Raw genomic sequence first — 27,205 nt, 5'->3', positions numbered from 1 at the left:
CGATGAAGCAGCAATTTACCTGCACTTCAGTCAATGTAGTCTGCTGTATTCACTACTCACAATGTGGTCTCCTCTACACTGGAGAGACAAAACACAGGCGGCTGACCACTTAGCAGAATGCCTACACTTTGTGCACAAAAATGACCGTTGAATTTCCAGGTGCTTGCTATTTCAACACACCACATGTGATCTAACACCAACATTTCTATCCCAGGTCTACTGTAGTATTCCAGCAAGCTTGAAGAGCAACAGCTCATTTTCTGCTTGGGGCCTATGTAGCCTCTAGGAGTCAACATTGAGTTCAATAACTTTACAGCCAGCTTCCATCCTTCTATACCTATAGTTTTTACCCATTCCCACACCTGGTCCTGTTATGACATGAGTTGTTTTTCGCACATTCTCTCCTCATAGGCCTGTTATCACATATACGGATTGCTTTCAGTACAGCTCACCCATTCTCTCCTACTATTTGCTCTTATTTAGCTTTTCTTTTGTCCTGGTCTGCAATCCATAATCACCTTGTTTATCTATCCCTTTCATATCTCTCTCTCTTTCTCTCTGGGTTTCATTTCCAACCATCCACTCGCCTCATCTACCCATCTCACCACACGAAACTTTGCCTTCGGCATAAATACCAGATTTCCCTAGCTGCTGACAGTGCTGATGAACAGTCACTAGTCTTGAAATGTTAACTTTGCTTTCTTTCCACAGATGATGCCAGACCCGCTGGGTTTCACCAACAATTTTATTTTTGTTTCAGATCCCCAGCATCTGCAGTTCTTTGTTTTATTATTTGAGCTTATAATGTTATGTGTGTCTTCTGTCTCTTCTCCACATTATGCCGTCAGTTGTGTGAGATAGCGTGAAATCAGTGTTGCATACCAATTTATGTCATCCTTGCTCAGCAGATGTTAACTGCACTTTTACCAATGTGGTGTTCCGTGTCAGTCACTCCAAATATATATGATGCACCAGAGCGTCTACCATCCAATTAATCAATCTTGTTCTGTATGGAAAGATTAGCTTGAATAACCAAATGACAGTTCATGTGCTTCATGTGATCTTTGAAAATGATTCAGTTGAAAGGCATTAAGGGAATAGTCCCTATCTCTGAGCCAGAAGGTCCAGGTTTAAATCCCACCTCCTCCAGGGGTGTGCAATAACATCTCTGAACAGGTTTATTAGAAAATACAACAAGGCAGGGAGTGTAGATAATGATCCAAGAAGGAAAGTGTAGAACCGAATTTGGAGTCAATCAAAGAGCACATTTTCAGATTTGTTGATCTTGGGTTTTAAAGACCTATAGATTATCAGGGGAATATTGGGAAAAGTCAGGAGTTCCACATTTTTGATCTTCTGAGAAAGAATTGAGTTGGAGTAGGAGACAGTGACATGTATTTTGATCTTAACACAGTGAAGATAAAGTGAAGAAAATATCTTGTTGATGATGTCATTCAAGGAAGAAAGTCTGTTGTCCTTAACCATGTACCGATAAACAACTCCATTCCGATAGCTATGTCTTTACTCTTAACTCACCTCTGGAGTTAGCCACTCAATTGTAATCAAAAATGTGGCTCACTCCTAATCTAGACAGGCAATTAAGACTGGCCTCATCAATCGTGGCCACATTCTATGAAGGAGTGAAAAAAGAATCCACATATTTGGAGCTTAGTAAGAATAAGTATGAGCGAGAGTACAGATAGATTAATGCCTAAACAGTAAGAACAGCATATACAGCTCACATGGAAACCTGTCAAACATTTGTCATAGTTCATATCCTTACACTTTTCAATATCTCTGATCTCACTGGGATATATTTCAATCTCGGTCTTGCCATCTGCCTCGTCCTTGCACAGCCATCGATGAGCAGGGAACATGTACTCTCTCCCATGTACAGGAACTTTAACTTGGACACTATCCAGGAACCAACCAGCTTGCAGTCCCACGTTGTCATGTCCAATCAATAAACGGTTTAGCTTTTCAGAAGAAAAAAAGTTGTTATAGACGCTTCAAAGACATAAATTATCAATAGCCTTATTCAATCCTCTCCAAATGTATAAATAAACTTCAGACACATTTAAAATCATTTGTAAGTATGAAATTAATACAAAGAACATAGATCAATAGAGCACAGGAACCGGCCCTTGGGCCCATAGCGTGATGCCGAGCATGATGCCAAATTAAACTAATCCCTTCTGTCTGCCCTTGGTCCACATCCCTCTATTCCTTGCATATTCATGTGCTTATCTAAGAGACCTCTAAATATTCCTATCGTATTTGCTTCAACCTCCACCTTTCTCACCGTGTTCCAGACTCCTGTCACTCTCTGTATAAGAACTTGCTCCTCACATCTCCTTTGAACTTTCCCCCTCTCACCCTAAATGCATGCCCCTTAATATTAGACATCAGGAAAAAGATTCTGGCCATCAATGTCTATGCATCTCATAATTTTTATATACTTCAAGTCTCCCCTCATCCTCTACCACTCCAAAGAAAAGAACTTGAGTTTTTCTAGCCTCCCCTTATAGCTCATTCCCTCCAATCCAGGCAGCATCCTGGTAAACCTCTTCTGTACTCTGTCCAAAGCCTCCACATCCTTCCTGCAATTTGGCAATGAGAATTGAATGCAATACTTTAAGTGTGACCTAACCAAAGTCCTATAAAGCTGCAACATGACATCCTGATTCTTGTATTCAATTGTCCAATCAATAAATGCAGGCATGCCATATGCCTTCTTTACCACCCTAACTAATTGAGTGGCTGCTTTCAGAAAGCTATCAACTTGAACTCCCAAGATCCCTCTGTACATCAAAGCTATTCAGAGTCCTGCCATTAATTGCATATTTTTCCTTAACATTTGATTTCCCAAAGTGCAGCACCTCACATTTACCCAGATTAAACTCCATCTGCCATTTTCCCACCCATATCTGCAACTGATCTATATCCTGCTTTATCTTTTAACAACTTTCTACACTACCCACAACTCCACCGATCTTTGTATTATCTGCAAACTTACTAACCCACCTTTCTACATTTTCATCCAAGTCATTTATATATATCGCCAAAGCAGAGGTCCCGGTACGGATCCCTGTGGAATACCACTCGTCACAAATCTCCAGCCAGAAAAACATCCTTCCACCATGACCCTCTGCCTTCCAATGGAAAGCCAATTCTGAATCCACGCGGCCAAGTCACTGTGGATCTTGTGCATCTTAATCCTCTGGATGAGCCTACCATGAGGCACCTTGTCAAAACCTTACTAAACTCTATGTAAACAACATCCACTACTCTACCTTGATCACCTTTGTCACCTCTATGAAAAATTCAATAATTCAGTAAGGCTATATTGTCCATTAATGTTCTTCCTTATCATAGTTTATATCCAGCAATGTAATCTAAAAAGGGAAAGTTTCAACACAAATACTTTCTGATTCTTAAAAATATAATCAAGCAAAGTATTTCTCCATTATTACACCTCCACTATGTACTACCTCCCTGAAGCAATATGCATCCTGTCCTAATACTAGTGACACAAAATCTGTTGAGTTCATAGATTATTTTCTCAATTCACAACGAGTCTTACAATTGTTTGCATAACTTGCTGTAAATGGGAGGTAGTCTGATACTTCGATTTCCCATGCCAAGTACCTTCTAATTCAGCAACAATTACTGTAGATCCAAAATAAATCAGTTTTGCATTGTGGTCCTCTCCAGTAGAGAAATGACTATCACCCCACTAGTGAATTGCTGGATTCAAAACTAAGAACTAGCAATGAAGTGAATGCACCATCCCACTGCACCATTTAGTACCTTGTTATAAGTTCTGAAACATTAAGTTGCTGCTTATTTAAGGCACATGCACAACCTCACACCTAAACCTCCTTCACTGAGTCTTTCACTGTTGTGCTTTGCGGTATTCCCAGCAATTTTCAATGATACTCAATTCACCAGAAATAATCTTTAACAATGAGTGTGCAAATGATATGGGTCACACAATGAATAATTCAGACAAGTCAGTGGTTAGGATTAGTGGGAATGTCACAAAATAAATGGGTTAGTGTTTGCATTAAAACAGCAGGCAAAAAAAAATTGATGTAAGTCATTGACTGCTCATTCACTAATATGGTTTATGTTGTGTAATTCTAAACTATGTACTCTGCTAAATAATGATAGTGATTTTGGACTTATATTGCCATTCAATGGATAAATTCTTAAGACAATAATGCAATTAGTCAGCAACTTAGATAATAGCTCAGAGGCATGATCCACAATGTACACCAACATGTACTTACTTTTCCAATGTCCATTGTGTCAATAATGAAAACATCCACACGGCCTTGTTCAAAGTAATTTCCCAGGTCATTGTCGGAGATGGCTAGGGAATGCTTGCTGGTATCTCCCTTCTCTCCATACAGTTTGATGAAAACTTTTGAATCACTGCTAGCTCCAGACACATTGCCTGTCTTCACTGTAACATGGTAACGGATATCTGAGAGATGCACATGAGGAACAATGTTTAATAAAAGATCACAGCTGCGCAGGTTCGAGAGAAAAATAAAGCAGTATTTGCATTTATATAACACCTTACATGACTTTAGCATGTCCAAAAATGCTGTAAAGATTTAGATTACGCTATTCATTACCTCTTGAACTTGATACATTTATGCAATTGAAAATCAACAACCAGCATAGTTGAATAGCAGAAAACCTGACCCCTGACGCATAATTTGTTGTCTCGTCCTGAACACATTCTGAAGGTGACTCAGACCATTCACAGAATTGCTGTCCTTTTTGATTATGAGCTGAATTTCTGATCCCATATTCTCTTCATAACCATGACTGTCTACTCCCAAAACCTGAAGTACATGGCATGCTCAAAATACAAGTCTGGCCCAAAATATCCACAAGCAAGCACATTAGCATTGAATGCAGGGGAGAAACACAAGGAGAGTGTGGGTAAGTAATGAGGTGAGGGAATAAGACATACAGTGCATGGGGAGCGAGAGGTTGCTGACTAACCCTTTACTTCACAGCTCTCTTCTGGAGTTACTTTATTACCCGTTTTTAAACATTCCTCCCACTTTTCCCACTCCACAAGACATTTACTTCAGCTGAGGTATTAATCTCCGATAGTATTATCAGCTCCCTTAAAAGACCCGTGGGAGATGTGTACTCGCTTATCATTATCTTGGAAGGTGATTGCAGGGTTGGAGCGGAATGGCAGCTTCTCCACTGGTTTCTGGATTGTACAGCAATGAAGACCAATTAAGGAAAAAGAGATTGAAGAGGCAACCCTCCAGCATTCACACTATCACAACCAGTGAAAGAGGGATCGACAAACAAACTCTCCCTCTCCCTCTCATCTGTGGTGCACTTTAAGGTTGGGGTAGATACTCAGTGTGATACTGATCCTCTTCAGGTGAGAATGTCTCAATAACTTTGACAGAAGATAGGAGGCAACACCATCAACAACAATATCAATCTCTAGACCAACATCTGGATGCTTTTGCTCAATACTGCAGCCAACAGACTTGATCAAACAGCTAACAGCCACCGATGTTCAGAAGACAGCACCTCTCTCCTAGACTTAATGTTTTTTAGCTTCTTTGATTACACAAACCCTTAAAACAAGTGCTGGTATGCAGTTAGGATGGCCAGAGATAGAGCGCTTAAGGGCTTTCTGCCATTTGTTATTGATTTTAAATTCCTCCTTCAAAGGATTATGAGCATTCTGTATTTGAACTGTCATTTACGACAGCTTGGTTTCCTACAATCAGCTTACTCTATGACTCTATGTGAACAAATGAAGAATTCTTCTTTCATTCATGAGTTGCCATTACAATTGTACGGTTATCACTCATTGATGGGTGCCAGGGTGGCTCAGTGGTTAGCACTGCTGCCTCACAGCACCAGGGACCAAGGTTTGGGCAATTGTCAGTGTGGAGTTTGCGTGTTCTCCCTGTGTCTGTGTGGGTTTCCTCCGGTGCTCTGGTTTCCTCCATGGTTCAAAGATGTGCAGGTTAGGTGGATTGACCATGGGAAATGTAGGGTTACATGGACAGGATAGGTTGGTGGGTCAGGGTGGAATGTTCTTCGGAGAGTTGGTGTGGACTTGATGGGCCAAATGGCGTGCTTCCACACTGTAGAAATTCTATGATGATTATAGCAGCATATTTTTTTCTCAGATAATAATTTATGGAACATTTGATGGAAAAAGGATGTTCTTCCCCATCATGGTATCATATTGATATGAAGTGATATATTGTGTTAATTGCATATGAACACTGGCTGTCTTATGTACAAGACACTTGTGATATTTTCTATAATATTTTCTTTCTTAGCCTTCAAAACTTGATTTTGGTATGCGAGTGGTACCAGCTGGGTCGTTAGTTCAACTGTTTCCTGTATCCAATTTAAGATTAATTTTCTTGCATTAACCAGGACCTCTGCATACCACCACTTGTTTTAAGGGTTTGTGTAATCAAAGAAGCTAAAAAACTACTGTGGGGCCTGCCATAACCCTCTTCAGTGTCCACACAGAATGCTGGAATGCCTGCTAAATGCTGTGGTCTGTGCTTAATTTTCAAAGTGGCCACTGTATCTCTGACATGATGTCTCTCTTTACAGTCACAATCTCCTATAACCCATTTAAGAAGGAAGGGAGGGAGGGAAAATACAGGAAATCATAGGCCATGTAGCCTGACCTTGGTCATTGTTAAGATTTTAGAGTCCATTATTAAGGATGAGATTATGGATTACTTGGAAGTGCACGACAAAATAGAGGTGAGTCAGCACAGTCTCGTCATGGGGACGTCATGCCTGCCAAATCTGTTAGAATTCTTTGACGAGGTAACGAGCAAGTTAGACAAAGGACAGCCAATGGACATGGTCTATCTGAATTTCCAATACACCTTTGATAACATGCCACACAGGAGGTTGGTGGTGGGGACAATACATTGGCATGGAGAGAGGATTGGCTGATTGGCAGAAGCTGAGAGTATGGATAAAGGGATTTTGTTTTGAGGATAGCAGCTGAGATTAGTCAAGTTCTGCAGGGGTCTGTGCTGTGATAACTATGTGCGTTATACATTATGGATCTGGACGAAGGAACTAAGAGCATTATTCATAAGTTTGCAAATGACACAAAGATAGGTGGAGGGACAGGTAGTGTTGAGGGAAGTGGGGAAGCTGTCTACCCATATTAATAGGTAGCTGCCTGGTTACTGAATATTGCCCCACCCCTGTATAATTTACAGCTTCCCGGTCCTGGTGACAGACAGTTCTCCGACGTGTGTGGGCTGAGGCCTTGTACTGGGACTACATGGAAGATGGTTAAAAAAAACAGAAACAGTAGAGAGGCAAAGTCTCTTACTTTACAAAGGTATCATGTAGATCAAGAGAACGTGATTTTGGATTAGTTTCTCTGTGCTTTTACTGCATCCACTCTGTACCGGCTAAGATAGAACAACCTGCCGTAAAGGCAATTTTCCAAATGGGATAATACCCCCTTCCTATCCTTAAATAGATACACTTCAGTGTTGGTACACCTAATTAAACTGTGGCATTGTTCCTATAAAGTGAAAATTCTCTGTTAAATTTAAAAGTACAGCCAAATATAAAGAACAGTGTTTGACTCAGATTTACCAAGTTTAGAAAAATCTTTACTTACTTTTAAGCATCTGAGCATCTCCAAGGGGAACCAGCTCTCGAACAATTTGGCCATCATCCTCACCTTTATCCAGCCACCTGGTGATAAATACAGTAGTAATGGTTTCTTGTTCTACTTCACTTTCCCTCATAATTTTTTTCTCTTGCTATCCCATGTAGAAACATACAGTGTGCACAGACAACACATATGGGAATGTTCTCCTTTAAGGTGGAGTTTATCAGAAGTTAAAATTCATAACCTGTAACACGGGAATTCCACAGCCTGCGCCTCTGGAGCTCCTTCCACTTTGATGACAACCTTGTCAAGGTACCAGCCACAACTTCCACCTCTCCCATCATGTCCTATTCTCACCCTCATCACTTTCTTCAGACTTACTGCCTCAATAATAAACTCATCCGCCTGAAAGTAGGAAATACAGCAAGAAGTTGATGGGATTTACACTTAGACAGACTAACTCGGGGTACAAATATTGAGACAGGATAATTCATCTAATGGACAGAGTTGGGTAAATAAGGGAATAAGCAGAAAGGCAAATTAGGGCACAAGCAGACTGGGTAAATCAGGAGTAGACAGATAGGTAATTTGGGTTATAAACAGATTGGGTGTATCAGGATATAGACATTTTGATTATATCACGGTACAGAGAGATTGGGTAAATTGGGGTATAGACAGACTGGGTATATCGGGGAAGAGACAGACAGGGTATATCGGGGAAGAGACAGACTGGGTATATCAGAATATAGAAAGACTACGTATGGGTAAATCAGAGTGTGGACAGAAAGATACAGTGATTTGCTGTTAAGAATGCAAATATTGTACTCACGTTGCCCTTCTCAAATTTGTTGACGTTATTCTTGCTGTCATAAAGCACCCGCTCCCCTGTGTCTCCCTGCAGGCCGATCAGGCAAATGAAGACATTGGCATCTGTGCCACTGCCACCCACTTTGCCAGTGTAGATAATAACCCGGTACTTCACCACTGCATGGAACACACAGAAAACATCATGACCACGGTTGATATTGCATCTATCCTGGTTTTCAGTTTATGGTTCTACTTTGCAGGGTTTGCTGTCAAAGTCTCAATGGCCGAGAGAGCTTCTGGATTCAGCTTTAAAGTATAAATTTGTGCTTTCTTGTCCATAGTGAGATTCCAAGGCCAGCACTCAGTCTGGATTGTGAATTCAAGAAATGATGGTATGTGCAACTGAAGACACTTGGGAACATAAGAAACAGGAACAAGAGTAGGCCAGCAGCCTTTGAAGAATGCTCACTAAGTTTGGAGTAAATGAATACCCAGCTTCACTGTCTTGCCTGAGCCACAATACCCTTGATATTGCATAGTACCTAACAGTTGTCCTAACTCAAGTTTATCCCTCTACCTCAGACTGGAAATCACACACATCATACTGGGAAAATAAACACCTCTTGGGATGGGAAACTGAAAGAATATTATTTTAAAATCATAAAAAGCTCTCACTATTCTCACATTTACAAGTGGTTCTACCAGCATTTTGCAGAAGCAAGTGAGAACAGTGATGTCTTGATTCAGCTGCTGATTAGAATGCTCTCCTGATTCGCATTGAGCGGTGGTTGAAACAATAGAAACTAAGACCAGAAATAGGTCATTTGGCCCTTCGATCTTGCTCTGCTATTTAACATGATCATGGCTCATCCTCTATTTTCCCACTTTCTTTTTATATCCCTTGATGCCTTTAAAATCTTTTTTAAAAACCCTTTCCTGAATATATTAATTGCCTTCGATTCCACAGCCTTCTGTGCTATAGAATTTGCTAGGTTCACTAATCCATGAGTTAAGAAATATTTCCTCATCTCAGTCCTGAATGTTTCCTGACATTACACCCCTTGGTTCTAGACTACCCAACCAGGGAAAACATCATCCCTGCATCTGGTCTGTCCAGATGCTAGAATTTAATACATTTCAATCAGATCCACATCATCCTTCAAAATTCTAGTGAACACAGGTGCAGTTGAACCAATCTCTCTTCATAGCTTCTGGCTAACACAAACTGCCGTAGTCAAGTTTACCCACTGCATTTCTTCTGATGTTCCAGCTGTGTCCCATCACAAATCCAACTATTCATAAATTCCATAACAGTGGGCTTTGAAATGTTAGAATATGGGGAGTATTAAGATGATGAATGAAAGCAGATGCCTTTCCGACTGAAGGGTGGGGAGACTGTGCATAAATGCTCAAGGACAGTGTTGCCAGAGACATGTGTTTTTATAAGGATGCTTCATATTTAATAGTTTGTGGAGGGCTTACATCTTGAAGGGTTATGGAAAACTTGATTAATTTCAAGCTTAGTGAAAATACCTAGAATGGGAAGATTACAAGACATCATTAAAAGGTGAGTTGTGGACACTGAAGATTATTTCTAAAAAGGTTTTGACCGCTGATAATGACATGCTTTGCTGTAGACTGCTGTTGAGATCATTGAACAGTGAGTGGATGGGAAGTAATTTAGTTGCTGGTTGGGAGACGAAACCGACCAGGAAAACCCGTGTATTTGCTTGTGCATGCATGTGTCTTTGCTTAGGTATGTTTGTGTGTGCATGTATGTTTGTATGCCTGCAAATTTGTGTCTATGCACATTTATATGAACATGCTCGCTTGTGTGCATTTGCATGTGTGCACATTTGTGTGTGTGTATTTTTATGTGCATACATTTGTGTGCATGCATTTGCAGGTGTGCATGAATTTGCGGGTGTGTGCATTTTTGTGTATGCGTGCATGAGCATGTATGGATGCGTAAACTTTGGCAGCGTTTAGCAGTACAAGGCGACCGCTGTATCCGTGGAGTTGGTATCCACGGTTTCAGTTACCCACAGTTTACCGTGGCCCAAAGATATTACATGGAACATTCCAGAACTAGGAGCCAGGGGACTGCAGGGGAGGTAAATTTCCCATTTAAATGAATGAGTTTGCTATTATCCGTGGTTTCGGGCTTCCGCGGTAGATTGTGGATACGGGGGAACTACTATATAAGTATTTACACTTCTGTAATACGAAGACTGTATGTTAACCAAGGGTTTGGAGTGGCATCTTGATGGCAAGAGTATGCAGAGTCCTTCTCCCTGTACTTACATCTGTGGATTTGTGAGTTCAAATATTAGGGAAATGGGCAAGAAAATACATTAAAAAGCACAGCAAATTAACAAAAGTCCCTCAGAGATCAGTCTGAATACAGCCAGCTTTATTCTCCCATTTGACTGATTGTGCATTCACTCACAAGGTTGGACTTCATCAACACAGTCCCCCTCAGCAGGCAACTCCCGTATAATCTCATTGTCATCCTCATTGATGTCCAACCATCGGCCACATTTGAAGTTATATTTCTCCTTTGTCAGTGATTTCATTAAAGTCACCTGCAGTAAATCAGAGCACATGTACACATCAGGCCAGAGGTTGGCTATTGAAGCCAGTAACTTGAGTAGTATAATTTCCCGAATTTGCAATCCCCACTTCAACTAAAGAGACACATTATACCTGGCATATGGTCAGTCTGTCTTTCAGGTTGTTAACAAAAATTATTTTGTTGTTAAAATCTAAGCCACAGAGTTATTCTAACAAGGCTCTGTGTTCTAATGTCAAGGGAAATTCCATCTGATCATTTGACTAAGTTAGCAAAAGGAAGAAAGTGGAGAGTCTTCTGTTCATTCCTAAACCACAATATCAGTGTACCTTCTTCTGGAAGGAACAAAACACACACTGAGGCTCATAAAGAGCAAGGACTGAACGATAATAAAAATCTGAAACGCAAGATCTAATGTATTTTCATTAAATAAAAATCCCTCAAACATTGTGGGACTGATGGAAAGATGAGAATTGGAAGAGACTATATAGATTCCGTAGTTCACATAAAAAGAGTTCAATCATCAAAGCTAAAATCACACTTCCAGTTAATCATCTCATTTGTTGCTCATGGAATCATCTTGTGCGGAATGTGGCTGCTGTATTTGTTAACACAACACTTTAAAAAGCTACTCATTGGCTATCCTGAAGAAGGGCTAATGCCCGAAACGTCGATTTTCCTCTTCCCTAGATGCTGCCTGACCTGCTGCGCTTTTCCAGCAACACATTTCCTATCCTGAGGATGGGACATGGTTCATATAAATGCAAGCTCTTCCTGCTTTTTGCAAAAGTGCTAAATTTGTGTAGGGTATAGTTCTATAGAGCCAGAAGTTTTGGTCCACATATGTCCATAGACTGAGAAGTGGAGGCTGTTCAACTGTGGATGATCTCACAATTCATTCTATTTTGATCTTCAGCTGAATGTCATGGATCTTTTTAATCTGCCTGCCCTCTCAGGTAGGACCTCAGCTTAATGCCTCATTCAAAAAAAAAACAGACCTTTCATATTGTGCTGAAATATCAGCCTGGATTGCATGCTCAAGTCCCAGGAGTGGGATTAAAATCTACAATTTTCTGATTCTAGCGCAACAGTGCTACCAACTATACCACAGCTCAAGGAGACAGGAACCAAAACAGATGCTAAATTGTATGCGAAAGCATGCAAAGAAATTGCCCCCAAGCAGATAGCGCAAATGGTATTTCAGAAAATGTTAAGATATTTACTTATTGTTCGTCGGTTCCTATTTCTGTTTTGTAAATGTCATTATATTATAATCAAAATTGAGAATTCTCCACAATGATATCTCTTGACCTAATCACGTAGCAGTTATTGAGGTTAGGGGTCTCACTTATAAAAAAGGACATTGCAGTGAAGGGGAAGAAAGTATACATTACTACAAATGTGAGAGGATATCACAGATGAAAAGTGGATATCAGGAGGGGGAAGAATAGACATTGCAGGGGAAAAGTAGACACGATGGGGTGGTGTGGGGAGAAGTGGATATTGCAGGTGCAGGTCTTTACAGGGAAGAGGAAATGATATTGGAGAGGAGAGATTACATAGGGTTGAGTTTGATGATAACAAGATTAGATATTGCAAACAATAAAATGTAGTTTCTGTTATCTGATGCACATTAATTTCTCCGAGGGGAGCTGAGTTTTATCCTTGGATTGTGTGTGTGTGTGTGTGTAGTGTTGCTCCGTAACCTGTAAATTATAAATGGACAATGATCTGTGAGGAGCTTTTATTTATCCTGTGGATTTCAGTCTTTTCTTCTTTTGTAGGGAGGATGCCTGTTTGTTTTTTTTTGGGAGGGTAGGGACACTCCTGTTTATTTTTTTTTTCTTTTTTTCTTTTTTAACCGCCACACTACCACCTAAGTGCGGTAGTGCTTATTTTTTTCCCCAGCACCCATGGTGTGTGTGTATACGTGTGAGACACAGTGAAAGACACAAAGTGCACGAATCTTTATTCAAATTCCACCACCAGGAAGATAGGAAAACACCCAGGTGGCCAGTGACAAACACTGCCCTTCACATAAAAGGGCAGTGCTGTGTGATCAAAACAGTGAAGGGGAGGGTAGGGACTAAATCAAAATAGAGTTGGAGGGAGAAATGATGCACTCCACTCCCTGCGGCGCCCACCTCTCCCTGAACAACTCCAGGGTGTTGGTTGACACCGCGTGCTCCTTCTCCAAGGACACCCGGGCTCTAACGTAATTTCAGTCTTTTATGTGTCAGGTGGTGATTTTAATCATTTGCATATTGATAGTCAATTTTGTGTGGACAGCAGGTTTTATCTTGTGGAGTTTTGGATTGTAAATTCATTCACAATTGACATAAATGTGCTGTGGACCTTCATCCTGCAGATTATAAATGAACTTCTATGTCTGTGGTCTTTGTCTTATGCTATGTGAATATTCAGTTCTGTGTGTACATATTAGTATCTTTTTGTCAAACACCAAAACCCTTCTCCGCTCCTGACAACATTCTTTATGTCTGCAATTGCCTGTAAATCCAAACAAACTTAATTATGTTTTTTGAAGAGGTGACCAAGATGATAGATGAAGGCAGAGCGGTAGACACTGGCCACATGCACTTTAACATGGCTTTTGATAAGGTTCTGTATGGTAAGCTGTTTAGCAAGATTAGATCACATGAGATGAGATTCCAGGAGAGTAAGCCAATTGGATCCAAAATTGGTTGGATGGAAGGAGACAGAAAATGATGATAGAGGGTTGTTATTCAGACTGGAGGCCTGTGAACAGCGGTGTGCAGCAAGGATCGGTGCTGCCATTTATATAAATGATACACATGAGAATATAAGAGGCATGGTTAATAAGTTTGTGGATGACACTAAAATTAGTGGTACAGTGGACAGTGAAGAAGATTATCTCAGAGTTTGAGAGATGTTGATTAGCTGGACCAATGGGTTGATGAGAGACAGGTGGAGTTTAATTTAGATAAATGTGAGACCAGGACAGGACTTATATAGCCAGTGGTAGGGCCCTGGGCAGCGTTGTCGAACAAAGAGTCCGACGAGTGCAGGTACATAGTTCCTTGAAATTGACGTCACAGATAGACAGGGCAGTTTGCCTTCATTGGTCAGAACACTAAGTATGGGATTTGGGACATCATGTTGTGGCAGTACAACACATTGATAAGGCCACTTCTGGAATACAGAGTACAACTCTGGTCACCCTGCTATAGAAAGGATTTTGTTAAACTGGAAAGGTTGCAGAAAACAGTTCCAAGAACATTGCCAGGACTGGGCGGTTTCAGTTATAGGGAGAGGCTAGATAAGCTGAGACTTTTTTCTCTGGAGCATTGGAGGCTGAGGAGTGACCTTAAAAAGTATAATAAAATCATGAAGGGCATAGATAAGGTGACTAACCAAGGTGTTTTACCCAGGGTAGAGGAGTCCAAAACTAGAATGCATCAATTTAAGGTAAGAGGGGAAAGATTAATAAAGGACCTGAGGGGCAGCTTTTTCACATAGCTGGTGGTGCATGTATTGAATGTGATGCCAAAGGAAGTAGTAGATGCAGGTACAGTTACAACATTTAAAGGACATTTGGACAGGTGCATGAGTGGGAAAGATTTAGAGGGATATGGGCCAAATGCAGGCAAATGGGACCAGTGCAGTTTAGGAAACTTGGTTGGCATGGGCAGGTTGGACCAAAGGGTTTGTTTCTGTGCTGTATGACTCTTCGGTTCTTTGACAATAGTTGGAAACTTGTGGAGGCAACAGCGGTCTGGGCCATCAGGAATGCCCATTGCATTTGACAGGCCAGCAATATGCACAGTATTCCAGAACAATTTGCAACCTCCTGGCCCAGCATATCCCACAATCAACCAAGCTAGGGGATCAATCCTGGTTCAATGGAGAGTGCAGGAGGGCGTGCCAGGAGCAGCACCAGGCGTACCTAAAAAAAAGGGGTTTCAAACTGGTGAAGCTACCAAACAGGACCACTTGCATACCAAACAGCATAAGCAGCAAGTGATAGAAAGGGCTGAGCGATCCCACAGCCAGCACATCAGACCTATGCTCTGCTGTCCTGAATGATAGTGGATAATTAAACAATTCATGAGAAGAGGAGGCTCCACAAATATCCTCATCCTGAATGATAGAAGACCCAGCCCATTGGTGAAAACATAAGCCTGAAGCATTTACAACAATCTTCAGCCAGAGGCACTGAGTGGATGATCCATCTTGGTCTCCTCCAGTGGTCCCCAGCATCACAGATACTAATGCAATTCAGTCTACATGATATCAAATGTTGTCTGGAGGCATTGGTTACTGCAAAGGCTCTGGGCCCTGACAACATTCTGGAATAGTACTGAAGGCTTGTACTCCAGAATTTGCCACTCCCCTCGCTAAGCTCTTCCAGTAGTTTCAACACTGGCATGTACTTAGGAGCTTGTATAACTGAGTAACATGCCACCTTTCAGAGATAAAAGCCAGTCACTGTGCTCTGGACTTAAAAGTCAATACACAATGAAGAGGATATTAGGAGTAGGGGTGGAAAAGGACCCTATTTCGCTCCTTTTGGGCCACCCATTGTATTTCCTGCAGACTCGCATAAGGCAAAACTTTTCAATATTCTTACAATCTGTGCAAGGAAGAATATCTTGCTAGGTTGGATATCAGAAAACCCCCCAGGCCTGTCGGGTTGGCGGAAGATTGTTATGGAGCATATTCCCCTGGATTTTCTCACAAATATGGTACACCACAAAACTGAGAATTTTTACAAGACATGGCAACCCTTTTTGAAATACCTGGACACCGATTTATCTGCCACACTAACAAGGGCTTTTATATAGCCATAACGATTGTGTTTCATGAGTCCAATATCCAGGGAGGAGGAACTGTGAATGTATGAGTGTTTTGTTTGGCTGGGCTGAGTTATGACTATTTATTTGTTTGTTGTTAGGTATTTATTTAGTTAGTTAAATAGCTAGTTTAGATTTTTTTTTTAATTTTATACTTCTCTATACATTTACATTTATACATTTGTATAGGAGGGTGGGTTGGGGAATTTTTTTTATTATTTGGGTTTAGTTTTGTACTATTTTTGTACTGTTTTGAATTGCATTGTTTTGTATTTGTTGTAATATTTAAAAAATCTATTTTTTCTTAATAAAAATATATTATTAAAAAAAAAGTCAATACAAGTCTCAAGGTTTTACACGAATCTGGTACTTCATAACCGCCCACTTTGTTTCATGGTCAGTATAAAACCATATTCACTTTTTAATTCCAGATTTATGAACCAATTAAATGTAAATTCCATCAGTACCTGTAGTGGGATTTGAACTCGCATGTCTGTGGCACTCCTTCAGGCCTGTACCACTACACTACCCCATATACCAAAGCCTAGCCTTCTTCTCTGCATTCATATCAATACAGTTTGATGACTCACTTTGTTCAGATGCCAACCAGCAAAAGGATGTCGTTTCTCATGCCAGATTCTCAGCTTGTAAATGGTTCCCAGGTCTGGGAGTTCAATCTACAAAAGGCAAGAGACACATGAAGAAAATCTTTCAGAATTAATCCAAAGTGAATAATTTCTGCTTTGTTTAATTCAATCCTGGTCTTTTAGTAAGCAATAATGTGATTGGCTTAAACATAGCTGAATGGAGGCAAGTCCCATTGAAGTTCCATTCAGGACCCACTGCCCTGTGACAGGGACCTCACAGAACAGATCATTGTCAACCGCTTCTCCAGCATTGTGAAGCCGGAGGATAAAAAAGTTTCAAAGGCATGTATTGCAATACCTGAACAAGGGTGTGTCTCAAAATGGGAGAGACAATACTGCACGGCGCATTGTTCTGAATAACAGATACTTTAGTTATCCTATCTGTTCTTATCTTTCTATGACTTAATTACTTAATTTTCTAGAAATGAATACCTGCACTTGAAACTTCCTGTCCTGCTCTGCCAACATAAGTTTGGTGGAGACCTACTGATGTGATTGAAAAGAGGACTGCAACTGAAATTACAAAGGTACAAGAGAAACTCTGAGGAAATTCTTGGTAATGTTCTTTTCATATCCTTAAGAATTTGAACTTGCAATCTTCTACCACAAAGGTGAAAGGAAGAGATCTGGGTCAAACTGGCTTGCACTCAAAATAGAGAAGGATTTACCCCTTCCTGCCCTGTAATAGTCTAATTTTAGGAATGACAATCGGTGTTAGTACAAGAGGAGATTTTCTTTGCATCTACAAGTACTGGTGTGAAATAAACTACTGATAAAGTGGAGATAAGCTTAGGATAAAGCCCAGGCTGAGATGTGATGCAGGGAAATATGACTGAAATGAGGAGAGACAAAATACACAGGTTTTGGAGAGGTCCTCTCAGTGATAAATGCAGGATTAGACTTGAAGTGATTAGTGCAGTGTTTATCAAGATGAGGTGATCAAAGGAGCAGAAGGCTTAAGAAGATTAGAGGAAGAAATAGATGTATGACTAAGTTATGTTCTTAGAAAACATGACTACCATCTGGGATGTCTTGAATAGATTTACTGCCTCTAATGCTGTTGTTGGTATCAGTCTGTTACCATATGACATTGTCGGCAAAAGGTAGGCTCCATCTTGACAAACCATAAACAATTTTATTGCATATAACTTAATAGCTAGCTACATTACATCATCTCAGATACATGCAAATCTTTTACAGAAAAAACAGAAATTGCTGGAAAATTTCAGCAGTTCTCGTAGCATCTGTAGAAAGAAATCAGAGTTAATATTTCTGGTCCAGTGACCTTTCTTCAGAACATCTTCATGATATTCTGTTGGATACCAGGATCAACTAAGTGTAGATTCACATTACCCCTCTAGCTACAAGTTGTTAATACTGAAAACAATCACTGAACCAGCACACTTGCAGTGAGAACACGTAGGCAACTGCTCACCTCCTCCCAAGAACCATCCTTTTTATGCTGAAGACCAAAGGTTTTTTCTTTGCTCTCAGTTGACCATTTTAAATACTAACTATTTTACACAACAATCACTATTTTCCCAATTCAAATTATGGGTGGACAATAAATGCTGATCGTGCCTCATCCCAGGAATGAATAAAATAAATAATGACCACATCATTGAAGCATTTTGGGCGAAGTTAGTCATGTAAAATATAATCAGGCTTTGATTAGAGGCAGTGATATACAATAATTTTGTGTTAAAACTAGAATGTAAATGATTGACAAGGAGCTTCTTAATATGGGAACGGATGTTGTGAAGAGGGGCACTGACTAATTTATGAGCAGAGTCCAATGGGTGATGGAGGGTAGGATGTGGCTACAGGAGAAATTATATGGATAAATTCCCATCAGGGTGGAATTTCATGCCAAAGTGACCTTTATGGATTTGCAGTACATTTGTAAGATGGACTGACAGAGGAACTTGGTCAAATAGAAACTGTTATTATTGGACTTTTGCTAACTCCCACAGTATATGCCACCCACCATAAACTTATCTGTTTGTCCAGTTTCAAAATTGTCTGAATTGTTGTCCAGGCACATCGCATCTGATTTCCCTTTGTTACCATACAGCTGGAGGAAAACATTCGCATCTGTTCCTGCATTCTTAATATCGCTTGTCCAGATCCACAATGACCATGGATTTTCTAATGTAAAAAAAGGAGACAGCTTCATTTAACATGCTCTGCACCAGGTGAATAGGACAGAATTACATCAAGCTGTAGAAGGAATAATGTCCTTTAGAACTTGGACCCCCAATAGTAGTTCACAGTACAGAAACTCCTTGGATGTTCATGATCTGACTCATGTTCTTATTATTCAGCCATTCTACCCACTGGTTGATAGATTGAAACAGCATTATCAATGGATGTCCTGTTGTTTTATACGTGATCTTTAACATTTGTTGACTCATTCCATGCTGATGTGGATGTATGAAAAGGCATTCATTTGGTGGTAGGATAAATACTGCTGCAGACTAAGTTGGCTTCAAAGAGTTTGTCACTCCAGGCTCCCCAATAGCAGAGAGCAATGTGCCAGCTCCAAGCTGACAGTTTGATTCTGGGCAATGTGCATTAATCACATGATTTATTTACTCAGGCACACAGTTCTAATCACATTTTCTTATCCTATTGTCACATGGTTTAACCCATTTTTCTTTCACCTACCCATCTGACCTAATTTTAATGTTGGGAAAGTTTCTGCCTCTACCACTGATGCTGGAAGAGAATCCACAGCCTGGATATTTGCACTACTCACTAATTATAGCCATCCATGGGTACATATAGCACTACCTGTGCTGTTCATCTGCTGAATAGTCATCTGTAGGGGAATGGGGAGAGAAGTGCAATCAAGCTTCAGTAGTATGAATTAAAGATAGTTAGCATCTCTGAGAGAGAATTGCAAAGACCCAAAAACAACTTGAAGAACAAATGGCTAAAACAATGAGAAAATGAATAAACTGCAAGATTCTGTCATGTTTCACTGGTGATCTTGGGTCTGTCAGTGGAGAGAAGGGTAACCAGTCTACCCAAAAGAACAGCAAGTCACCAAAATATTTACTGACAAGCCTGTGGGAAAAGCATCAAAAAGCGTGGCACTGAAAAAGCACAGCAGGTCAGGCAGCATCCGAGGAGCAGGAAAATCAACTTTTTGGGCATAAGGCCTTCATCAGGAATGTGAAGGGCTTATGCCCGAAACATTGATTCTTCTGCTCTTTGGATGCTGCCTGACCTGCTGTGCTTTTCCAGTGACACTTTTTTCAATTCTGATCTCCAGAATCTGTAGTCCTCACTTTTTCCTGTGGGAAAAGTATGTCAGTCTTAAGGAGAACTGCAATACTAGAAAAGTATCAATGACCTGGTAGTGAAGGCAAGTTCAACTGTGACATTCAAAAAGGCATTCAATGTTTATTTGGCTAGAAATAATGGACAAGTGTATTGGGAAAAATCATGAAATTGACAATAGGTAACCATGCTCATCTGGAGAGTCAGTGCAGACAATGGGACAAATAGTATCTTTCTGCATTGTAACACTCCAGTGACCTAACTTCAGATGTTAAGTTTAGATGATTATCCTTATATTTTCAGTTCCATGTTGAGCTTTGTTATTTACAGCACTGTCACTAGTGACCATCCAATTCTATTATCCTTCACTGACCGACAATCACTTCATCAATAGCCAGAGACTTTTCCCCAGGGCAGGATTGACTGGTACGAGAAGTCATAGTTTGAAGATATTAAGAGGAAGGTATAAAGGAGGTAGGTTCTTTATGCAGGGAGTTGTGAATGCATGGAATGCGTTGCCAGCGGTGGTGGTGGAAGCAAAGTCATTAGGGACATTAACTGACTGCTGGACATGCACATGGATAGCAGTGAGTTGAGGGGTGCATAGGTTAAGTTACTATATTTTACATTAGGATTAAATCTCAGCACAACATCGTGGGCCAAAGGGCCTGTTCTGTGCTGTACTTTACTATGTTCTATGTTCTATCACTCTTCTCTTCCAGATACCCACTGCTAGTTCAATATTCACATCCTCGCAGCTTATATCCCACACACAGATTCTCAAATATTCCATTATAACATTCACTAAATAACATACAAGACTTTAGTTAACAAGCTCCTCCTTCTTGAGTGTGTGGTGCTAGAAAAGCACAGCAGGTCAGGCAGCACCTGAGGAGCAGGAGAATCGATGTTTCAGGCATAAGCCCTTCATCAGGAAATCTGATTCACCATGATTCTAGCACCACACTCGCGACTCTGATCTCCAGCATCTGCAGTCCTCACTTTCTCCCCCTCCTTCTTGTAGGGGAAGATAGTGCCCGATGCCAGGCACAATGTGCTGCTGGACGAGCATCTCTTCCTGCATCTTGAAGAAAACAAATCAGGGCATAATAAGCTGAGGCAAAGCTGAGCTCACAGTCTCTGCTAGCAAAGACATTGCCCAGGGTTATTAAAACCCTAATCCCCTTTCTCTCTTTGCTGATCAAAGATCAAAGTACGGGGTCTAGCTAGAAAACCATATGAGGCGGGGCTACACCGATGATTGCATGTTGGAATTTCTCAGTACTTGTCTGTTTGAATTCTATTGCCTGGAAAGATTCTGCAAAAAATTGCTATGTACTTTTCTGTCTCTTCTGTCGCAGTGAAACCATTTCATAGAGTTCACGTTCAATCAGCCCATCTCCTTCATCTTCATCCAGCCATTTTCTGCAGGGAAATGTCTGTTCAATGCCAGTGAATGCACAGTAAACTATAACCTGTGTAGATCAAAAAGAGGCTGCTAAAAATCATGGTAGAGAACAAATAGCAATTGAGACAGATATTCTGGAATTTATTAAGAGCAAGATTTCACAACTATGTTCAGGTAGAAACATAAACATAAATATTATATGAGCAATAATGTAAATTAAATTTGTGAGGTATATAAAATACAGCTGTTTGTAGTATGGTACATGCATGAAAATATTGCTAGGATTGCACATTGCCAGGAGAATGTGTGTATGTAGGTTGAAATGTGCTAACCAGGAAATGGCACGTGTCAGAGAGGTATGCATGATCACATACCGAATATCACATAGCTGGACCACGTAACATAATGTGGTGTGTTACACATACAGAATAATATTACATATGGATTGAAAGATGTTACGTATGTGGAGTGTGTTACTGCTACAGACACATGATTACTCCATGGATTATAATTATTTGTAAACATAATACTACCACTTGTTCAACTGCCTTCCGTTGTCTCTTTGCACCCTTGCCTTGGGTCCCACAAAGCACATTCTGCATTCACAATTCACCCAGCAACTTTGACCAGAGAAACAGCTGGATGAAGGTGGACATGTTGTAATGGGAAAGAATTAAGTGGAGAAAAGACAATGGTTAAAGCTCTTCCATCTACGGCTGACCATTTTATTGGATGGTTGCAAAGAGAATGACGTGATGGAATTTATCATAGTTGCAGGTGAATTTGGAAGGTGAGTTCACAACCATCTAATCTGATGGGCATAAAACTACCTTATTATTTGTTAATAAGGGGTAAGTTCTTTCCTGGGCTCTCATGAATTAATTTCATAAGTAAGCTAATTTTACAGCTGAAATATAAAATCAGGTAGCTGGACTTCTGCGTGCAAAAATAAATCTGCTTTTCAAATTATCCATTGATTTTGATTTCATTACTGACTGGTTATGGCATGGTATAGGATTATAATGTTGTGTTAAATTATTGTCTATCTATGAGATGTGTGGTGACACACTTTTTAAAAAATTCTTTATACGGGGTAAAGGTTCACAACATTTAGGAGTTTAAAAATGTTATTCCATTCCTTACCTTCTCACAGAACCATCCTGAACTGACACCACAGTTATCATGGCCGATGGTAACCCTGCTGAGTGGGCTGAGCAGGGCAGCCAACTCCACGTTAAAAATGTCTGTTATTCCACGTTCAAACTGGCCACCTTCCAGGAAGATCTTTCCACTGTTTTTAAGACCCTTGGATCCATGGAGAATGATATGCACTTTTGAGTTAGTCCCAGCTCCTCTGATATCACCGGTTACTACAGAAACATTGTAAATAATCCCTGGAAAATCAAATTTGATTCTAAAATTAGGATGTGTTGCTAATAGTGGGAAGAAGCATAATTCATGAAACAATCCTAACCAGAGGGTCACTAGTTCAAATCAATTCTGACAAGAAAGGTGTGGGCATATAAGAACAGTAGTATAGCAGTAGGGAGGTCATATTTTGGTTGTATCAGACATTGGACAGACCACTTATGGAATACTGGGTGCAGTTCTAGTCTCGCTGCTATAGGAAGGATGTTGTGAAACTTGAAAGGATTCAGAAAAGATTTACAAGGATGTAGCCAGGATTCGAGGGTTTGAACTACAGGGAGACACTGGGGCTGCTTTCCCTGGAGGGTTGGAAGCTAATGGGTGACCTTGTAGAGGTTTATAAAGTCATGAGAGACATGGATAGTGTAAGTAAACAAGGTCTTTTGCTGGACTGGGGGAGTCCAAAACTAGAGGGCAGGTTTAACATGAGAGGGGAAAGGGAACCAAGAGGCGACTTTTTAACACAGAGGGTGGTGAGTGTATGATATAAGCTGTCAGAGGAAGTAGTGGAGGCTGGTATAAGTACAACATTTAAAAGGCATCTGGATGGGTATATCAATAGGAAGGGTTTAGAAGGATATGGACCAAATACTGGCAAATGGGACTGGATTTATTGGGATATCTGGGCAGCATAGATAAGTTGGATTGATGGGTCTGTTTCCATGCTGTAGATCTCTAAGATTCTATGTGGATCTGAATGCAGGCAAGATAAATGGAATGTATACTTCCATTTCTGACACTTCTATTGATCCACAATGGTTTGGAACAGCCTCAATATTGAGTAGGTTACATATTATTTTGGGAACAATTGCAGGGAGTTCTCTTGGTGTCCTGACCAAAATGTCTCTCTCAACCTACACTGACAGAATGAACGCCACCTGATCATTCATTTCAATACTGTTTGTTGGATTTTGTTGTGCCCATTGTGTTGTTGCCATGCAACCTTATGAACAACAGCAATTAATTGCATGTGTTTCCTTTAGGAGTTGCTGAAAAATGTGCTAAAGGGCTACACAAATGCAAGTGAATTATACTCTTGGCAAGCTTAGAGAGGGTGCAGAGATTTATCAAGAACAGAGATAAGGGACTTCTTGTTATGTGGAGAGATTAGAGAAAATGGGATTTATCTTCTTAGAGAAAAGAAGGTTAAGGTTTAACAAAAGCATTCAAAAGGAGTTTTGACAGTGCTGATAAGGAAAAAAACTTGTTATTGGCAGGAGGAGCAACAACCTGAGTGCACAGATTTTGAACAATCAGGAAGAGAACCAGAGAAAGATGAAGTGCAAGGTTTTACACATTGACCTGGAATGAATGGCTGGAAAGTCAGAAGCAGGTTCAATTGTAACTTTCAGAATAGAATTGGATAAATATTTTGCAGAGCAAGGGAAACAAACAGAGGAGTAAGAATAGAGTTAATGAGCCATAGAGTCATAAAGATGTTCAGAACGGAAACAGACCTTCTGTCCAACTCGTCCACACCTACCAGATATCCCAACCAAACCTAGTCCCATTTGCCAGCACTTGGCCCATATCCCTCCAAACTCTCCTTCTTCATATACCCATCCGGATGCCTTTTAAATGCTGTAATTGTATCAGCCTCCACCAGTTCCTCTGGCAGCTCATTCCATACACACACTGCCCTCTACGTGAAAAAGTTGCCCCTTAGGTCCCTTTTAAATTTTTCCCTTCTCATCCTAAGCCTATGCCTTCTAGTTCTGGACTCCCCCAATACAGGGGAAAGACCTTGTCTATTTTCCTATCCATGCCCCCCATTAATTTATAAACCTCTATAAGGTCACTCCTCAGCTTTTGACACTCCAGGAAAACAGCTCTAGCCTATTCAACCTCTCCCTATAGCTCAAATTCTCCAACCTTGGCAACATCCTTGTAAATCTTTTCTGAACCCCTTCAAGTTTCACAATATCCTTCCAAAAGGAAGGAGACCAGAATTGCACACAATATTCCAAAAGTGGCCTAACCAATGTCCTGTACAGCCGCAATATGATCTCTGAACTCCTACACTCGGTGCTCTGACCAATAAATTAAAGCATACCAAACGCCTTCTTCACTATCCTATCTACCTGTGGCTCTACTTTCAAGGAACTATGAACCTGCACTCCAAGGTCTCTTTGTTCAGCAACACTCCCTCAGACCTTACCATTAAGTGTATAAGTCCTGCTCTGATTTACTTTTCCAAAATGCAGCACCTCGCATTTATCTAAATTAAACTCCATCTACCACTCCTCAGCTCATTTGTCCATCTGGTCAAGATCTCATTGTACTTTGTGATAAACTTCTTCGCTGTCCACTATACCTCCAATTTTGGTGTCATCTGCAAACTTACTAACTATACCTCCTATGTTCACATCCTAATCATTTATATAAATCCTTGTGGCACACTACTGGTCACAGACCTCCAGTCTGAAAAACAACTCTCCCCCACCACCTTCTGTCTTCTACCATCAAGCTAGTTCTGTATCCAAATGGCTAGTTCTCCCTGTATTCCATGAGATCTAACCTTGCTCACCAGTCTCCCATGAGGAACCTTGTCAAATGCCTTACTTAAGTCCATACTGATTATGTCTACCACTCTGCCCTCATCAATCCTCATCGTTACTTCTTCAAACAAATCAATCAAGTTTGTGAGACATGATTTTCCACGCACAGTCATGTTGACTATCCCTAATCAGGCCTTGCCTTTCCAAATACATGTAAATCATGTCCCTCAGGATTCCCTCCAACTACTTGCCCACTACTGATGTCAGGCTCACCAGTCAATAGTCCCCTGGCTTGTCCTTAGCACACTTCTTAAAGGGTGGCACAACGTTAGCTAACATCCAGTCCTCTGGCACCTCACCTGTGACTATTGCTGACACAAATATCTCAGCAAGGTGCCCAGCAATCACTTCCCTAGCTTCCCACAGGGTTTTAGGGTACTCCTGATCAGGTCTTGGGGATTTATCCACTTTCATGCATTTCAAGGCATCCAGCACCTCCTCCTCTGCAATATGGATATTTTTCAAGATGTCATGGTCTATTTCCCACATTCTATATCTTCCATGTCCTTCTCCACAGTAAACACTAATGCAAAATACTTGTTTAATATCTCCCCCATCTCCTGCGGCTCCATACATGGGCCTTCTTGCTGGTCTTTGAAGGCCCTATTGTCTACCTCGTTACCCTTTTGTCCTTAATTTATTCATAAAAACTCTTTGGATTCTCCGTAAACATATTTGCCAAAGCTATCTCATGTCCCCTTTTTGCCCTCCTGATTTCCCATTAAGTGTACTCCTATTGCCTTTATACTCTTCTAAGGATCACGCAATCTCTCCTGCCTATACCTGACATATGCTTCCTTCTTTTTCTTAGCCAAAGCCTCAATTTCTCTAGTCATCCAGCATTCCCTATACCTACCAGCCTTTCCTTTCTCCCTAATGAGAATATAGTGTCTCTGGACTCTCGTTGGCTCATTTTTGAAGGCTTCCCATTTTCCTGCCATTCCTTTACCTGTGAACATATGCCCCCTATCAACTTTTGAAAATTCTTGCCTAATACCATCAAAATTGGCCTTCCTCCAATTTAGAACTCAATTTTCGGTTCTGGTCTATCCTTTCTCATCACTACTTTTAAACTACTTTTAAACACTGTAATCTAATCTAATCTAATCTAATCTAATCTAATCTAATGGTAGCTGACCCCAAAGTGCTCTCCCACTGACACCTCAGTCACCCGCCCTGCCTCAGTCACCTGCCCTGCCTCAGTCACCTGCCCTGCCTCAGTTACCCACCCTGCCTCAGTCACCCGCCCTGCCTCAGTCACCTGCACCTTTTCTAGTCGGAACATCCACATACTGAATCAGAAAATATTCCTGTACACACTTAACAAATTCCTCTCCATCTAAACCCTTAACATTATTGCAGTCCCAGTCTATGTCTGAAAAGTTAAAATCCCCAACCATAACCATCCTATTATTCTTACAGATAACTGAATTCTCCATACAAATTTGTTTTTGCAATTTCCCACTGACTATTAGCGGGTCTGTAATACAATCTCAATAAGGTGATCATCCCTTTCTTATTTCTCATTTCCACCCAAATAACTTCCCTGGATGTATTCCCAGGAATATTCTCCCTAACTACTGAAGTAATGTTATCCCTTACCAAAAATGCCACCCCCCTCCTCTCTTGCCCCCCCTTTCTATCCTTCCTACAGCATTTATATCCTGGAACATTAAGCTGCCAGTCCTGTCCATCGCTGAGCCACTTTTCTGTAATTGCTATGATATCCCTGTCCCATGTTCCTAACCATATCCTGAGTCCATCTGCCTCTTGCATTGAAATAAATGCGGTTTAATTTATCAGTCCTAGCTTGTTCTCTGCTTTGTTCCTGCCTGCCTTGGCTGTTTGACTCGCTTCTTTTCCCAGCTGCACCAGTCTCAGATTGCTTTCTTTCCCACTAGTTCCCTGGGTCCACCACCACCCCCGTTCCCCACCTTACTAGTTTCAATCCTCCCAAGCAGCTCTGGTAAATCTCCCTGCCAGTACATTAGTCCTCTTCCAATTC

At 40.7% G+C, this 27,205-nt stretch overlaps 1 protein-coding gene across 1 annotated transcript in view; it reads right to left on the bottom strand.

Annotated features, from left to right (window-relative positions):
• Positions 1 to 27,205, bottom strand: part of loxhd1a (lipoxygenase homology PLAT domains 1a) — a 224,162-nt gene that overhangs the window by 80,556 nt on the left and 116,401 nt on the right. The window contains exons 14-23 of the mRNA XM_088000471.1: positions 22,358 to 22,608; positions 21,146 to 21,281; positions 18,509 to 18,669; positions 16,465 to 16,551; positions 10,920 to 11,055; positions 8,493 to 8,647; positions 7,908 to 8,068; positions 7,670 to 7,746; positions 4,293 to 4,489; positions 1,784 to 1,976 (exon numbers count right to left, since the gene is read on the bottom strand). Coding sequence (XP_087856597.1) covers positions 1,784 to 1,976; positions 4,293 to 4,489; positions 7,670 to 7,746; positions 7,908 to 8,068; positions 8,493 to 8,647; positions 10,920 to 11,055; positions 16,465 to 16,551; positions 18,509 to 18,669; positions 21,146 to 21,281; positions 22,358 to 22,608 — 1,554 coding nt within the window. The remainder of the gene's footprint in view (positions 1 to 1,783; positions 1,977 to 4,292; positions 4,490 to 7,669; positions 7,747 to 7,907; positions 8,069 to 8,492; positions 8,648 to 10,919; positions 11,056 to 16,464; positions 16,552 to 18,508; positions 18,670 to 21,145; positions 21,282 to 22,357; positions 22,609 to 27,205) is intronic.

This window comes from Chiloscyllium plagiosum, unplaced genomic scaffold, assembly GCF_037043375.1.
Source record: "Chiloscyllium plagiosum isolate Xiang-an unplaced genomic scaffold, Cpla_swu_hap1 HiC_scaffold_1, whole genome shotgun sequence".
Taxonomy (NCBI): Eukaryota; Metazoa; Chordata; class Chondrichthyes; order Orectolobiformes; family Hemiscylliidae; genus Chiloscyllium; species Chiloscyllium plagiosum.
This window is presented reverse-complemented; position numbering and strand designations above follow the sequence as displayed.